The 18,102-nt window shown below is 42.0% G+C and overlaps 1 protein-coding gene across 2 annotated transcripts; it reads left to right on the top strand.

Moving 5' to 3' along the window:
- Positions 1-3,506: 3,506 nt before the first annotated feature.
- LOC311123573 (uncharacterized protein) lies at positions 3,507-17,762 on the top strand. Of its 2 annotated transcripts, XM_084197814.1 has the most exons (3): positions 3,507-4,132; positions 15,790-16,195; positions 16,280-17,762. In XM_084197814.1, the coding sequence occupies exons 1-3, from the start codon at positions 3,706-3,708 to the stop codon at positions 17,028-17,030; spliced, it is 1,584 nt and encodes a 527-aa protein (XP_084053940.1). In that variant the 5' UTR covers positions 3,507-3,705; the 3' UTR covers positions 17,031-17,762. The 2 variants fall into 2 exon arrangements, with proteins under 2 accessions (XP_084053940.1, XP_084053939.1); XM_084197813.1 differs by having other exon boundaries at positions 15,790-17,762.
- Positions 17,763-18,102: the final 340 nt, after the last annotated feature.

Below are 18,102 nucleotides of genomic sequence, written 5' to 3'. Positions count from 1 at the left end.
AAAAATAGCAGAAGTAAAATAAAATAACAGTAGGGAGGCTATATATACAGGGGGGGTACCGGTACAGTAATGTTATTGGTAACAACATGTGTTTAGCAGATGTTATAGCGGGTGATAACAGTAGGGAGGCTATATATACAGGGGGGTACCGGTACAGTAATGTTATTGGTAACAACATGTGTTTAGCAGATGTTATAGCGGGTGATAACAGTAGGGAGGCTATATATACAGGGGGGTACCGGTACAGTAATGTTATTGGTAACAACATGTGTTTAGCAGATGTTATAGTTGGTGATAACAGTAGGGAGGCTATATATACAGGGGGGGGGTACCGGTACAGTAATGTTATTGGTAACAACATGTGTTTAGCAGATGTTATAGTGGGTGATAACAGTAGGGAGGCTATATATACAGGGGGGTACCGGTACAGTAATGTTATTGGTAACAACATGTGTTTAGCAGATGTTATAGCGGGTGATAACAGTAGGGAGGCTATATATACAGGGGGGTACCGGTACAGTAATGTTATTGGTAACAACATGTGTTTAGCAGATGTTATAGCGGGTGATAACAGTAGGGAGGCTATATATACAGGGGGGTACCGGTACAGTAATGTTATTGGTAACAACATGTGTTTAGCAGATGTTATAGTTGGTGATAACAGTAGGGAGGCTATATATACAGGGGGGGGTACCGGTACAGTAATGTTATTGGTAACAACATGTGTTTAGCAGATGTTATAGCGGGTGATAACAGTAGGGAGGCTATATATACAGGGGGGTACCGGTACAGTAATGTTATTGGTAACAACATGTGTTTAGCAGATGTTATAGTTGGTGATAACAGTAGGGAGGCTATATATACAGGGGGGGGTACCGGTACAGTAATGTTATTGGTAACAACATGTGTTTAGCAGATGTTATAGTTGGTGATAACAGTAGGGAGGCTATATATACAGGGGGGGTACCGGTACAGTAATGTTATTGGTAACAACATGTGTTTAGCAGATGTTATAGCGGGTGATAACAGTAGGGAGGCTATATATACAGGGGGGTACCGGTACAGTAATGTTATTGGTAACAACATGTGTTTAGCAGATGTTATAGCGGGTGATAACAGTAGGGAGGCTATATATACAGGGGGGTACCGGTACAGTAATGTTATTGGTAACAACATGTGTTTAGCAGATGTTATAGTTGGTGATAACAGTAGGGAGGCTATATATACAGGGGGGGGTACCGGTACAGTAATGTTATTGGTAACAACATGTGTTTAGCAGATGTTATAGTGGGTGATAACAGTAGGGAGGCTATATATACAGGGGGGTACCGGTACAGTAATGTTATTGGTAACAACATGTGTTTAGCAGATGTTATAGCGGGTGATAACAGTAGGGAGGCTATATATACAGGGGGGTACCGGTACAGTAATGTTATTGGTAACAACATGTGTTTAGCAGATGTTATAGCGGGTGATAACAGTAGGGAGGCTATATATACAGGGGGGTACCGGTACAGTAATGTTATTGGTAACAACATGTGTTTAGCAGATGTTATAGTTGGTGATAACAGTAGGGAGGCTATATATACAGGGGGGGGTACCGGTACAGTAATGTTATTGGTAACAACATGTGTTTAGCAGATGTTATAGCGGGTGATAACAGTAGGGAGGCTATATATACAGGGGGGTACCGGTACAGTAATGTTATTGGTAACAACATGTGTTTAGCAGATGTTATAGCGGGTGATAACAGTAGGGAGGCTATATATACAGGGGGGGGGGTACCGGTACAGTAATGTTATTGGTAACAACATGTGTTTAGCAGATGTTATAGCGGGTGATAACAGTAGGGAGGCTATATATACAGGGGGGGTACCGGTGCAGTAATGTTATTGGTAACAACATGTGTTTAGCAGATGTTATAGCGGGTGATAACAGTAGGGAGGCTATATATACAGGGGGGTACCGGTACAGTAATGTTATTGGTAACAACATGTATTTAGCAGATGTTATAGCGGGTGATAACAGTAGGGAGGCTATATATACAGGGGGGTACCGGTACAGTAATGTTATTGGTAACAACATGTGATTAGCAGATGTTATAGCGGGTGATAACAGTAGGGAGGCTATATATACAGGGGGGGTACCGGTACAGTAATGTTATTGGTAACAACATGTGTTTAGCAGATGTTATAGCGGGTGATAACAGTAGGGAGGCTATAGATACAGGGGGGTACCGGTACAGTAATGTTATTGGTAACAACATGTGTTCAGCAGATGTTATAGTGGGTGATAACAGTAGGGAGGCTATATATACAGGGGGGTACCGGTACAGTAATGTTATTGGTAACAACATGTGTTTAGCAGATGTTATAGCGGGTGATAACAGTAGGGAGGCTATATATACAGGGGGGGTACCGGGACAGTAATGTTATTGGTAACAACATGTGATTAGCAGATGTTATAGTTGGTGATAACAGTAGGGAGGCTATATAATAATAATAATAATAATAATAATAATAATAATAATAATAATATATACAGGGTTCCTAGCTTGTGTTCTTGTGTTCCTAGCTCCAAATGTGTAGTAGTATCTAACAATTCACAACAATACACACAAATCTAAAAGTAAAAGAATGGAATTAAGAAATATATCAATATTAGGAGAAATAACATAGCTAGTTGGCTAAATAGCTAAAGTTAGCTGGCTGGCTAAGATAACTGCATATACAGTGGGGAGAACAAGTATTTGATACTATTTGGCTGGAGTAATGGAGAGGACAGTGTTTCGCTATCACAGGTGGTAATCTTTCAACTTCACCGCATCAAAGGGACGATGGACGGGGCCATGTACCGTCAAATCTTGGGTGAGAACCTCCTTCCCTCAGCCAGGGCATTGAAAATGGGTCGTGGATGGGTATTCCAGCATGACAATGACCCAAAACACACGGCCAAGGCAACAAAGGAGTGGCTCAAGAAGAAGCACATTAAGGTCCTGGAGTGGCCTAGCCAGTCTCCAGACCTTAATCCCATAGAAAATCTGTGGTGGGAGCTGAAGGTTCGAGTTGCCAAACGTCAGCCTCGAAACCTTAATGACTTGGAGAAGATCTGCAAAGAGGAGTGGGACAAAATCCCTCCTGAGATGTGTGCAAACCTGGTGGCCAACTACAAGAAACGTCTGACCTCTGTGATTGCCAACAAGGGTTTTGCCACCAAGTACTAAGTAATGTTTTGCAAAGGGGTCAAATACTTATTTCCCTCATTAAAAATGCAAATCAATTTACAACATTTTTCTCATTTTTCATCTCTGGATAAGAGCGTCTGCTAAATAACAATATATATGTCTCAATATAATAGTATTATATAATTATATACATTTAAAATAAACTTTGAAAATAAAATATTTTCCTCAACTGCGATACCCACTCCAGTCAGCAGATGGCGATGTGTGTCTTTCAGGCAATGCTTAAAGCGTGACGTATAATCTAGTGGACGGAAGGCAACAGTCAACCACCTCCGTAGCTGGTTAGCCAACAGCCGAAAGATTCAAGCTCTAGACGCTTTCGGTGTATATTAGCTACTGTGTTTTAAACACACTTCGGACGTATCTACTTGTTAACCTATTTAATTTAATATTAAGTTGTTATTAGTCAGCTAGCTGGCTTGTTAAGTTAGCACTAGCCTAGCTAGCTAACATCCCCGACCATGAGCTCACTAAGCTACTCTCCTCCTGCTAAAGAAGAGGAGGTCTGCTGGACGGAGAAAGAAGCTCTAGTGAAAGAGGAGGAGGAAGAGGAGGATGTTACAATACAAAAACAAGTAGAGGGTGAAGCTGTTACCGTGAAAGAAGAAGAGAAAGATGTTACAGTGAAAGAAGAGGAAGACGCGTTCAGAGTGAAAGAGGAGGAGGATGTTACAGTGAAAGAAGAGGAAGACGCGTTCAGAGTGAAAGAGGAGGAGGATGTTACAGTGAAAGAAGAGGAAGACGCGTTCAGAGTGAAAGAGGAGGAGGATGTTACAGTGGTTCTCTCTCTTCTAGAGGAGGATGCCGTTTTTGGAGTGAAGAAGGAGGGAGAGATTACTGTCACGTTGAAAGATGAAGAGGAGGAGATAGGAGATCTGATTAACACCAGTAAGTACCGCCTTAAATGTGTTTTTCACTTTGGATATTTGGAGTTCGCTCGTCAATTCAATGGAGAGAGATGCTATGCTACTAGCATCATGTTATGAATTTGCAAAGCCATCTCCTATAGTGTATAGGAGAGATATTCCCGTGAGTTGGTTCTCTCTCTTCCTCTAGGGCTACACTAGCTTGTGCTAGCTAGCTAGTAATCTCGTTCCCAGACACTTCCACGCAGTGTGGGACGAGGTTAGCCAGCTAGCTACATTCCCTCGGCGTAAAGCAGTGCTCGGCAGGCCGGGGCTAAGGACACAGTGTACCGATGCAAAATCGGCAGTGTATCAAATACTTGTTCTCAAACATATACTCATTAAAATACAAAAACACAGTCATGGGAAGATATATTGAGACCTAGGTGTCTTTTACACATGTATATACAGTGGGGAGAACAAGTATTTGCTACACTGCCGATTTTCCTACTTACAAAGCATGTAGAGGTCTGTAATTTTTATCATAGGTACACTTCAACTGTGAGAGACGGAATCTAAAACAAAAATCCAGAAAATCACATTGTATGTTTTTTAAGTAATTAATTTGCATTTTATTGCATGACATAGGTATTTGATACATCAGAAAAGCAGAACTTAATATTTGGTACAGAAACCTTTGTTTGCAATTACAGAGATCATACGTTTCCTGTAGGTCTTGACCAGGTTTGCACACACTGCAGCAGGGATTTTGGCCCATTCCTCCATACAGACCTTCTCCAGATCCTTCAGGTTTCGGGGCTGTCGCTGAGCAATACGGACTTTCAGCTCCCTCCAAAGATTTTCTATTGGGTTCAGGTCTGGAGACTGGCTAGGCCACTCCAGGACCTTGAGATGCTTCTTACGGAGCCACTCCTTAGTTGCCCTGGCTGTGTGTTTCGGGTCTTTGGACTGATCCATTGTGGAGGCCTGTCTGAGTGGACTGATCCATTGTGGAGGTCTGTCCGAGTGGACTGATCCATTGTGGAGGCCTGTCTGAGTGGACTGATCCATTGTGGAGGCCTGTCCGAGTGGACTGATCCATTGAGGAGGCCTGTCCGAGTGGACTGATCCATTGTGGAGGCCTGTCTGAGTGGACTGATTCATTGTGGAGGCCTGTCTGAGTGGACTGATCCATTGTGGAGGTCTGTCTGAGTGGACTGATCCATTGTGGAGGCCTGTCTGAGTGGACTGATCCATTGTGGAGGTCGTGGGGATGGCACAGTCCATCACTCTAAGACATTGTATATGGTTAGAACAATGGTGCAAAACTAATAAAAATTATATTATTTCATAACAAATGCGCTTTCTCCCTCGTTGGATAGCAGTCGCTGTCCACGGTTCTGAAACAGTCTTCAGTGCGACGTTGAACAGGCGCCTTTCCTTAGACCATGTTGCATGTGCATAATAGGGCATCCAATGGTGGAAAACCAACGTTTTGGAAATACATAACGCCATCTAACCAAAATATCATAGAACGTTATCTATATGCAGTTATCTTAGCCAGCCAGCTAACTTTAGCTATGTAGCCAACTAGCTATGTTATCTATATGCAGTTATCTTAGCCAGCCAGCTAACGTTAGCTATTTAGCCAACTAGCTATGGTCTATATCAAATCATGTTATCTATATGCAGTTATCTTAGCCAGCCAGCTAACGTTAGCTATTTAGCCAACTAGCTATGGTCTACGAGCTGGAGCCCAACTTCCGGAGACCCAGTTAGAACCCAACTAACAAAACCCAACTGAAACATAACTGCAGATCGAAAGAGCAGAGACATACAGAATGATGGCAGGGGAAAATCCCCAACATCCAAAATAGACAGATTCCAGATGTCAGTCAGCTAGCGCGCTAGCAGTAAAGCCAAAAGTGGGAAAAAGTTACAAAAACTCCCGTAGTCTACTTCCCAGAGAACATGCTGAGAAGTAGTGATGAGGGGGGAAACGAAGCTTCCTGTAGCATCGACGCTTTCCAGCCAAATGGGTCAAAAATAGGTTCATTACTCAAGGCTTTGAGCAACACAGAATTTAGAACAGCCACATTTTTATAGACGACATCCCACACGCCCTACTGACTGTGCAGCGTAGCCTTTATGTCTTCTACTAAACCACTGGCCGTGTTGGAGAGCATCAAATCCATGCTGCATTGTGGGTAAATGTTGACTGATTTATAAATAATATAATGAGTAGTTATTTATGATGCAAGGTGATTTGTAGATCAGTCAATCGGCAGTCGCCTGCATTTTGTCGGCTGCATTGTCGAACAAGCCTATTACTAAACCAATCAGGTGGTTGTTTGACGAAATGAAGCTTCAGACATTGATCACGTGCTGCTGATAAAGTGATACAGGAATCGGCACACTGCTTTGAAGTATACTGCTTAGGGATTTCAACGCATTCCTTGTAGCTCCGGTATCAAACCTAAGATCCCTACTGAAAAGTTAACAAAACAAAAAGGAACAAGCAGGTCTGATTTTCTCTTTTCTTTTGAGCCCACCGCAAGAAGGTACCAGAGCCGAACCGTGTTAACGGGTTCCCACTAGATAACACAACCACACAGTGCATGAAAAACATGAGGCGTGGCTAACGTTAGCCAGCTTGAGCTAGCTTCCGAGCTAGCATACAAACTCGGTAGCACAGAGTAGATCCCCCATATGACGTTGAGAAATAGTGCATTGTGGGTAGTTTAGAAGATATCCCGAAATAAGTTAATAAATATGTAATAAAGCAAAAACATAACTGTTTGAACTTAATAGGTAACCAGATCGTGACTACAACTAAGTTCTTAAGTCTTTAACTACACTGTGTTGTTACATTGGTGAGTAAAAACACATGCTTCCTACCCTTCAACTTTTTGTCTGAAAATAAAATCTACATTTTACTCAACTTCGTTTCCCACTCCAGTCAGCAGATGGCGATGTGGGACTTTAAGGCTATTCTGCTAGTGTGACGTATAATCTAGTGGACGGGACGCTTCTTTCAACAGCAGCTACAGTTAGTCAGACACCTCGGTAGCTTGCAGTTAGTCAGACACCTCGGAGAAAGAAGCTCTAGTGGAAGAGGAGGAGGAAGAGGAGGATGTTACAATACAAAAACAAGTAGAGGGTGATGCTGTTACCGTGAAAGAAGAAGAGAAAGACGTTACAGTGAAAGAAGAGGAAGACGCGTTCAGAGTGAAAGAGGAGGAGGATGTTACAGTGAAAGAAGAGGAAGACGCGTTCAGAGTGAAAGAGGAGGAGGATGTTACAGTGAAAGAAGAGGAAGACGCGTTCAGAGTGAAAGAGGAGGAGGATGTTACAGTGAAAGAAGAGGGGGCTCCCGTTTTTGGAGTGAAAGAGGAGGAGGAGGAGATGACTGTCACATCGAAAAAGGAGGAGGAAGAAGAGGATGAAACTGGATATCTGGTTCCGGTTTCCCAAAGGCATCTTAAGGCATCCAATGATTCTAATGATGAACTTAGCAGTAAGATGCTTTTGAGAAACCAGGCCCTGATTAACAGTAGTAAGTACTGTCTTAAAAACAGAGGCACAAACTCTGCAGTTGTTGAACTGATGTGTGGTGTTAAAGGGGGAATCTGCAGTTGCTACATCCATATTTGGACTTTTAAATTATTTATATATAGCCATTGATTCTTGAAGAATATAACACATGCCTCATTGAGCTTAGTTCATCTGTCGTACCCCATCAGATCCCAAAATAAGCTTTTTTTACTCCAATGTTTAGAAACAATGTAAATGTAAACCAACACTGTATCGCCTCAACATGGTTAAAACTATAATATTGATATCATGGATGGTCAGTCCTTGCATCCATAGGTCTGTCTATGATTTTGAGAGTAGTTACATTTCTCCAGTCCCATCCTCATCTTATTACCAAAACAGTGGTGGAATGACAGCTTTGTTATTGTTTGAACTGCAGATTGGTTGATTGATTGATGTGTGGCTTTTTTTAAAGGGGCAACCTAGGTTTTAAACAGCAGCAAAATTGGGGGCTGGAGAAATGTAACCACTCTCAAATTCATAGAGAAAGTTATTGTAGCAACCTTAACCCAAAACCTAGCGACCTCATCAAGAAGTTCAGACATCTTGGTATAACAGTTATAAGGTGTTGGCTTGACAGTCTCTGGACCCAGGTTTGAGTCCAGCTCAGGGCTACCCCCTGAATTCACTACACTATGAATACAAGGACTGGCCATCCATGAGGTCAAAATCATAGTTTTAACCTGTTTTTGAAGATATACAGTGTTTGTTTACAACCAGTGGCATTATACAGTGGGGAAAAAAAGTATTTAGTCAGCCACCAATTGTGCAAGTTCTCCCACTTAAAAAGATGAGAGAGGCCTGTAATTTTCATCATAGGTTCACGTCAACTATGACTGACAAAATGAGAGAAAAAAAATCCAGAAAATTACATTGTAGGATTTTTTATGAATTTATTAGCAAATTATGGTGGAAAATAAGTATTTGGTCAATAACAAAAGTTTCTCAATACTTTGTTATATACCTTTGTTGGCAATGACACAGGTCAAACGTTTTCTGTAAGTCTTCACAAGGTTTTCACACACTGTTGCTGGTATTTTGGTCCATTCCTCCATGCAGATCTCCTCTAGAGCAGTGATGTTTTGGGGCTGTCGCTGGGCAACACAGACTTTCAACTCACTCCAAAGATTTTCTATGGGATTGAGATCTGGAGACTGGCTAGGCCACTCCAGGACCTTGAAATGCTTCTTACGAAGCCACTCCTTCGTTGCCCGGGCGGTGTGTTTGGGATCATTGTCATGCTGAAAGACCCAGCCACGTTTCATCTTCAATGCCCTTGCTGATGGAAGGAGGTTTTCACTCAAAATCTCACGATACATGGCCCCATTCATTCTTTCCTTTACACGGATCAGTCGTCCTGGTCCCTTTGCAGACAAACAGCCCCAAAGCATGATGTTTCCACCCCCATGCTTCACAGTAGGTATGGTGATCTTTGGATGCAACTCAGCATTCTTTGTCCTCCAAACACGACGAGTTGAGTTTTTACCAAAAAGTTCTATTTTGGTTTCATCTGACCATATGACATTCTCCCAATCCTCTTCTGGATCATCCAAATGCACTCTTGCAATCTTCAGACGGGCCTGGATATGTACTGGCTTAAGCAGGGGGACACATCTGGCACTGCAGGATTTGTGTCCCTGGCGGCGTAGTGTGTTACTGATGGTAGGCTTTGTTACTTTGGTCCCAGCTCTCTGCAGGTCATTCACTAGGTCCCCCCGTGTGGTTCTGGGATTTTTGCTCACCGTTCTTGTGATCATTTTGACCCCACGGGGTGAGATCTTGCGTGGAGCCCCAGATCGAGGGAGATTATCAGTGGTCTTGTATGTCTTCCATTTCCTAATAATTGCTCCCACAGTTGATTTCTTCAAACCAACCTGCTTACCTATTGCAGATTCAGTCTTCCCAGCCTGGTGCAGGTCTACAATTTTGTTTCTGGTGTCCTTTGACAGCTCTTTGGTCTTGGCCATAGTGGAGTTTGGAGTGTGACTGTTTGAGGTTGTGGACAGGTGTCTTTTATACTGATAACAAGTTCAAACAGGTGCCATTAATACAGATAACGAGTGGAGGACAGAGGAGCCTCTTAAAGAAGAAGTTACAGGTCTGTGAGAGCCAGAAATCTTGCTTGTTTGTAGGTGACCAAATACTTATTTTCCACCATAATTTGCAAATAAATTCATTAAAAATCCTACAATGTGATTTTATGGAATTTTTTTCCTCAATTAGTCTGTCATAGTTGACGTGTACCTATGATGAAAAGTACAGGCCTCTCGCATCTTTTTAAGTGGGAGAACCTGCACAATTGGTGGCTGACTAAATACTTTTTTACCCCACTGTACAAGCTTATGTTTTGGTTTTTGATGGGGAAATACATTTGAGGCATTTATAAGTTATATTCTTCAAGAATCAATGGCTATACAGTATATGGGTCTTTCTATAACTGCCAGTGAGGGTTTCCTTGCATTTATGGCAGTGTAGTTCCCTTAAGGGTCAGTCAACTTTGGTAAAACATACTATGGGGAGTCACACTCTCGCGACTTCGAGGCTATATACAGGGGGTTCCGGTACCGAGGTAATGTGCTGGGGTACAGGTTAGTCAAGGTAATAATGAGGCTATATACAGGGGGTACCGGTACCGAGGTAATGGGCTGGGATACAGGTTAGTCCAGGTAATAATGAGGCTATATACAGGGGGTACCGGTACCGAGGTAATGGGCTGGGATACAGGTTAGTCAAGGTAATAATGAGGCTATATACAGGGGGTACCGGTACCGAGGTAATGGGCTGGGGTACAGGTTAGTCAAGGTAATAATGAGGCTATATACAGGGGGTACCGGTACCGAGGTAATGGGCTGGGGTACAGGTTAGTCCAGGTAATAATGAGGCTATATACAGGGGGTACCGGTACCGAGGTAATGTGCCGGGGTACAGGTTAGTCCAGGTAATAATGAGGCTATATACAGGGGGTACCGGTACCGAGGTAATGTGCTGGGGTACAGGTTAGTCCAGGTAATAATGAGGCTATATACAGGGGGTACCGGTACCGAGGTAATGGGCTGGGGTACAGGTTAGTCCAGGTAATAATGAGGCTATATATAGGGGGTACCGGTACCGAGGTAATGGGCTGGGGTACAGGTTAGTCCAGGTAATAATGAGGCTATATACAAGGGGTACCGGTACCGAGGTAATGTGCTGGGGTACAGGTTAGTTCAGGTAATTTGTACATGTCGGTAGGGGTAAAGTGACTGTGCTTAGATGATAAACAGCGAGTAGCAGCAGTGTAAAAACAAAGGAGGGAGGGGATTAATTGTTCAGCAGTCTTATGGCTTGGGGGTAGAAGCTGTTAAGGAGCCTTTTGGTCCTAGACTTGGCGCTCCGGTACCGCTTGCTGTGCGGTAGCAGAGAGAACAGTCTATGACTTGGGTGACTGGAGTCTTTGACGATTTTCCTCTGACATGCCTAGTATCTAGGTCCTGGATGGCAGGAAGCTTGACCCCAGTGATGTAAAAAAACAAACAAAATATAACTATTGTAAAATAGATTGTGTCCGTAAAATGTATATAGTATGTATAAGTTGGAAGTAGAAGCCTAAGTGTTGTTGTTCATTACTTTGCTGCAATTAGGGGAGAGGTGGTAGGGTTAGTGGAAAATAATACATTTACATTTAAGTCATTTAGCAGACGCTCTTATCCAGAGCGACTTACAGGAGCAATTAGGGTTAAGTGCCTTGCTTAAGGGCACATCGACAGATTTTTCACCTAGTCGGCTCGGGGATTAGAACCAGCGACCTTTCGGTTACTGGCACACCGCTCTTAACCACTAAGCTACCTGCCGCCATAATAAAGGAAAATATATTTTTTAAAGATACAGTGGGGAGAACAAGTATTTGATACACTGCCGATTTTGCAGGTTTTCCTACTTACAAAGCATGTAGAGGTCTGTAATTTTTATCATAGGTACACTTCAACTGTGAGAGACAGAATGTAAAACAAAAATCCAGAAAATCACTTTGTATGATTTTTAAGTAATTAATTTGCATTTTATTGCATGACATAATTATTTGAAACATCAGAAAAGCAGAACTTAATATTTGGTACAGAAACCTTTGTTTGCAATTACAGAGATCATACGTTTCCTTTAGGTCTTGACCAGGTTTGCACACACTGCAGCAGGGATTTTGGCACACTCCTCCATACAGACCTTCTCCAGATCCTTCAGGTTTCGGGGCTGTCGCTGGGCAATACGGACTTTCAGCTCCCTCCAAAGATTTTCTATTGGGTTCAGGTCTGGAGACTGGCTAGGCCACTCCAGGACCTTGAGATGCTTCTTACGGAGCCACTCCTTAGTTGCCCTGGCTGTGTGTTTCGGGTCGTTGTTATGCTGGAAGACCCAGCCACGACCCATCTTCAATGCTCTTACTGAGGGAAGGAGGTTGTTGGCCAAGATCTCGCGATACATGGCCCCATCCATCCTCCCCTCAATACGGTGCAGTCGTCCTGTCCCCTTTTCAGAAAAGCATCTCCAAAGAATGATGTTTCCACCTCCATGCTTCACAGTTGGGATGGTGTTCTTGGGGTTGTACTCATCCTTCTTCTTCCTCCAAACACGGTGACCAAAAAGCTATATTTTTGTCTCATCAGACCACATGACCTTCTCCCATTCCTCCTCTGGATCATCCAGATGGTCATTGGCAAACTTCAGACGGGCCTGGACATGCGCTGGCTTGAGCAGGGGGACCTTGCGTGCGCTGCAGGATTTTAATTCATGACGGCGTAGTGTGTTACTAATGGTTTTCTTTGAGACTGTGGTCCCAGCTCTCTTCAGGTCATTGACCAGGTCCTGTCGTGTAGTTCTGGGCTGATCTCTCACCTTCCTCATGATCATTGATGCCCCACGAGGTGAGATCTTGCATGGAGCCCCAGACCGAGGGTGATTTACCGTCATCTTGAACTTCTTCCATTTTCTAATAATTGTGCCAACAGTTGTTGCCTTCTCACCAAGCTGCTTGCCTATTGTCCTGTAGCCCATCCCAGCCTTGTGCAGGTCTACAATTTTATCCCTGATGTCCTTACACAGCTCTCTGGTCTTGGCCATTGTGGAGAGGTTGGAGTCTGTTTGATTGAGTGTGTGGACAGGTGTCTTTTATACAGGTAACGAGTTCAAACAGGTGCAGTTAATACAGGTAATGAGTGGAGAACAGGAGGGCCTCTTAAAGAAAAACTAACAGGTCTGTGAGAGCCGGAATTCTTACTGGTTGGTAGGTGATCAAATACTTATGGCATGCAATAAAATGCAAATTAATTACTTAAAAATCATACAATGTGATTTTTGTTTTAGATTCCGTCTCTCACAGTTGAAGTGTACCTATGATAAAAATGACAGACCTGTACATGCTTTGTAAGTAGGAAAACCTGCAAAATCGGCATTGTATCAAATACTTGTTCTCCCCACTGTATATATATATATATATATATATATATTTTACATTTACATTTGAGTCATTGAGTCACTTATCCAGAGCAACTTACAGTTAGTACACTACCAGTCAAAAGTTTGGACACACCTACTCATTCAAGGGTTTTTCTTTATTTTTTACTATTTTCTACATTGTAGAATAATAGTGAAGACATCAAAACTATGAAATAACACATATGGAATCATGTAGTAACAAAAAAAGTGTTAAACAAAGAGATTCTGTAAAGTAGCCACCCTTTGCCTTGATGGCAGCTTTGCACTCTTGGCATTCTCTCAACCAGCTTCATGAGGTAGTCACCTGGAATGCATTTCAATTAACAGGTGTGCCTTAAGTTAATTTGTGGAATTTATTTCCTTCTTAATGCATTTGAGCCAATCAGTTGTGTTGTGACAAGGTAGGGTTGGTATACAGAAGATAGCCCTATTTGGTGAAAGACCAAGTCCATATTATGGCAAGAACAGCTCAAATAAGCAAAGAGAAACGACAGTCCATCATTACTTTAAGACATGAAGGTCAGACAATACGGAACATTTCAAGAACTTTGAAAGTTTCTTCAAGTGCAGTCGCAAAAACCATCAAGTGCTATGATGAAACTGGCTCTCATGAGGACCGCCACAGGAATGGAAGACCCAGAGTTAGCTCTGCTGCAGAGGATAAGTTCATTAGAGTTACCAGCCTCAGAAATTGCAGCCCAAATAAAGACTTCACAGATTTCAAGTCACAGACGTATCTCAACATCAACTGTTCAGAGGGGACTGGGTAAATCAGGCCTTCATGGTTGAATTGCTACAAAGAAACCACTACTGAAGGACACCAATAAGAAGAAGAGATCTGCTAGGGCCAAGAAACACGAGCAATGGACATTAGACCGGTGAAAATTGAGATATTTGGTTCCAACCGCCGTGTCTTTATGCGACGCGATGTGGGTGAACGGATGATCTCCGCGTGTGTAGTTCCCACCGTGAAGCATGGAGGAGGAGGTGTGGTGATGTGGGGGTGCTTTGATGGTGACACTGTCTGTGATTCATTTAGAATTCAAGGCACACTTAACCAGCATGGCTACCACAGTATTCTGCAGTGATACGCCATCCCATCTGGTTTGGGCTTAGTGGGACTATCATTTTGCTTTTCAACAGGACAATGACCCAACACACCTCCAGGCTGTGTAAGGGCTATTTTACCAAGAAGGAGAGTGATGGAGTGCTGCATCAGATGACCTGGCCTCCACAATCCCCCGACCTCAACCCAATTGAGATGGTTTGGGATGAGTTGAACCGCAGAGTGAAGGAAAAGCAGCCAACAAGTGCTCAGCATATGTGGGAACTCATTCAAGACTGTTGGAAAAGCATTCCAGATGAAGCTGCTTGAGAGAATGCCAAGAGTGCAAAGTTGTCTTCAAGGCAAACGGTGGCTACTTTGAAGAATCTAAAATCTAAAATATTTTGATTAGTTTAACACTATTTTGGTTACTACATGATTCCATATGTGTTATTTCATAGTTTTCATGTCTTCACTATTGTTCTACAATGTAGAAAATAGTAAAAATAAAGAACAAGCCTTGAATGAGTAGTTGTGTCCAAACTTTTGACTGGTACTGTATGTTATTGTTAGATGAAGTTATGGGCCAATTTGGCATACACTTAGTGTGTAAAGGTAGCCAAAGAGCATTTTACAACACAGAGCTTAATGTGAGTTTCCTTGAGTAGCTCCCGATCTTGCTCTGATAATGTGTGGTAATATTCAGAATACATTGTGAAATCTTCGCTCACCATTGTTCCTCCATGCAGATATACTACATCCATAACTAGAGGTTATTAGCATGGAGGAGTTCAGATATACTACATCCATAACTAGAGGTTATTAGCATGGAGGAGTTCAGATATACTACATCCATAACTAGAGGTTATTAGCATGGAGGAGTTCAGATATACTACATCCATAACTAGCGGTTATTAGCATGGAGGAGTTCAGATATACTACATCCATAACTAGAGGTTATTAGCATGGAGGAGTTCAGATATACTACATCCATAACTAGAGGTTATTAGCATGGAGGAGTTCAGATATACTACATCCATAACTCGAGGTTATTAGCATGGAGGAGTTCAGATATACTACATCCATAACTAGAGGTTATTAGCATGGAGGAGTTCAGATATACTACATCCATAATTAGAGGTTATTAGCATGGAGGAGTTCAGATATACTACATCCATATCTATCGGTTATTAGCATGGAGGAGTTCAGATATACTACATCCATATCTATCGGTTATTAGCATGGAGGAGTTTCTGCAGCCAAATTGTGTTGCATAGCAACAAACAGCAAACACAGAAAGGGTCCTATATTGGAGAGTAAAAGTCGTCTGGCACTCTGCTTAGGATTTCAACAACTTTAAACTTTAACTTATTTCTAGCCTACAGTCATCGATGTTACTACTAATGTGAAAACAAGACAAAATATGACTATTGTTGCTCACTTGACTGTATAAAAGACAATTGTCAAATAATTTAAGGCATCAATTGTTGTACAATTTAATGGGTACGCTCTGGGTATCACCTTTTACCTCAAATAAACAGTGTATTTCTGCTGTTGTGGTTCTTTAACCATCTGTCTGACTGTCGTTCACACAGGAAAGAGATGTGGCTATCGTGGATCCTCTGGGGAGCCTCAACAACATGATGCTGACGAGGCAGAAAGGTCTCTCTCCAGATCAGAACACCTTAAGAAAAACCATCTGATACCCACTGGGAAGAAATCTCACTGCTGCTCTGACTGTGGGAAACGTTGCAAGTTTTCATCAGAACTTAAAATACACAAGCGAGTACACACAGGAGAGAAACCTTATAGCTGTGATCAATGTGGGAAGAGTTTTACTCGGTCAAGCTACCTGATAGTACATCTGAGAAGACACACAGGAGAGAAACCTTACGACTGCTCTGACTGCGGAAAGACTTTTGTTAATTTAATAGATTTAAAATCACACCAGAGAACACACACAGGAGAGAAATCACCATATAGTTGTACTCAATGTGGGAAGTGTTTTACTCGGCCAAACGCCCTGATAGTGCACCAGAGAACACACACAGGAGAGAAATCTTATAGCTGTACTCAATGTGGGAGGAGTTTTACTCGGTCAAGCTCCCTGATATTGCACCAGAGAACACACACAGGAGAGAAACCTTACAACTGCTCTGACTGCGGAAAGACTTTTGTTAGTTTAAGAGATTTAAAATCACACCAGAGAACACACACAGGAGAGAAATCACCATATAGCTGTACTCAATGTGGGAAGAGTTTTACTCGGTCAAGCTCCCTGATAGTGCACCAGAGAACACACACAGGAGAGAAACTTTATAGCTGTGATCAATGTGGGAAGAGTTTTACTCAGTCAAGCTCCCTGATAGTGCACCAGAGAACACACACAGGAGAAAAACCTTATAGCGATACTCAATGTGGGAAGAGTTTTGTTGCATCTTGCTATCTGACGATACACAAGAGAACACACACAGGAGAGAAACTTTATAGCTGTGATCAATGTGGGAAGAGTTTTCCTCAGTCAAGCTCCCTGATAGCGCACCAGAGAACACACACAGGAGAGAAACCTTATAGCTGTGATCAATGTGAGAAGAGTTTTACTCAGTCAAGCTCCCTGATAGTGCACCAGAGAACACACACAGGAGAGAAACCTTATAGCTGTACTCAATGTGGGAAGAGTTTTGTTGCATCTTGCCTTCTGACGAGACACCAGAGAACACACACAGGAGAGAAACCTTACAGCTGTACTCAATGTGGGAAGAGTTTTGTTAGATCTAGCCATCTGACGAGACACCAGAGAACACACACAGGAGAGAAACTCTATAGCAGGAGATAAATAATAAAGCTGTGATCATGTGACAAGAGATACTTTGATAAAAGATCTCTGATCAAACATCAGAAAATACATACATGAGTTGTTTCATGATATCAATGAAATAATGTCACAATGTAGAATGTTTTAACATTGTAGGAGTACTGTAATTAATAATGTCACAATGTAGAACCCTAAACATTTCCCCCTGTTCAATTTATTTCAGCGTGATATGGATATTAGCCTCTGGGAAAAATCCAGGCTCTGAATTGAAAGAGTATTTATGTGATTTAACAAAAAGTAAAAAATAAAAAGTTGTGTTACACGTTAATCAAAATGTATCTAGCTGTTTTCTACCAATTGTCCTCTGACCAGTGATGTACACATTATTCCCAGATTCCGTGTGGTTTTTGAGCTATTCGTTTTAACAGGACGTGCAACCTCATCTCCCCCCTCTTGCGCAATTGATTTCAACATGATATCGATGAAATAAGTGTTGTGTTCCTTTGTTTAGCGACCCATGTAAATGCATCATTCCAAAATGTAGCTGACTGTCTTCTGCAGGTTGTCCTCTAACCAGTGAGGTAAAAGATATCTCCCATTTCCATGTGTTGTTTTAGTTGTGTTAGTTTCAACAGCAGGTACAACCTGATCTCCCCCATAATCGATATCAGTGACTTATTGTTGGTGCTTGTGCAGTTTATAAAGTGCTTGTTTTAATATGATTATTGTGGCACATTTGTGTAGATAGTACAGTTTCGGTTTCGGTTTTCAATATATCACAAACTGTTTTTGCATAGTGGTTATTGATTTGGACATGTTAAAACTGTGTTTTGACATTGAGGTTTCCCACGTAGCAAAATGTCATTGAAAAGACATTGAAAAGAAGACTATGCCTGATGTCCAATATAAACTCAGCAAAAAAAGAAACGTCCCTTTTTCAGCACCCTGTCTTTCAAAGATAATTTGTAAAAATCCAAAATAACTTCACAGATCTTCATTGTAAAGGGTTTAAACACTGTTTCCCATGCTTGTTCAATTAACCATAAATAATTAATGAACATGCACCTGTGGAACGGTCGTTAAGACTTACAGA

The sequence above is a fragment of the Coregonus lavaretus genome (assembly GCF_964263955.1).
Source record: "Coregonus lavaretus genome assembly, contig: HAP1_SCAFFOLD_135, whole genome shotgun sequence".
Taxonomy (NCBI): domain Eukaryota; kingdom Metazoa; phylum Chordata; class Actinopteri; order Salmoniformes; family Salmonidae; genus Coregonus; species Coregonus lavaretus.
This window is presented reverse-complemented; position numbering and strand designations above follow the sequence as displayed.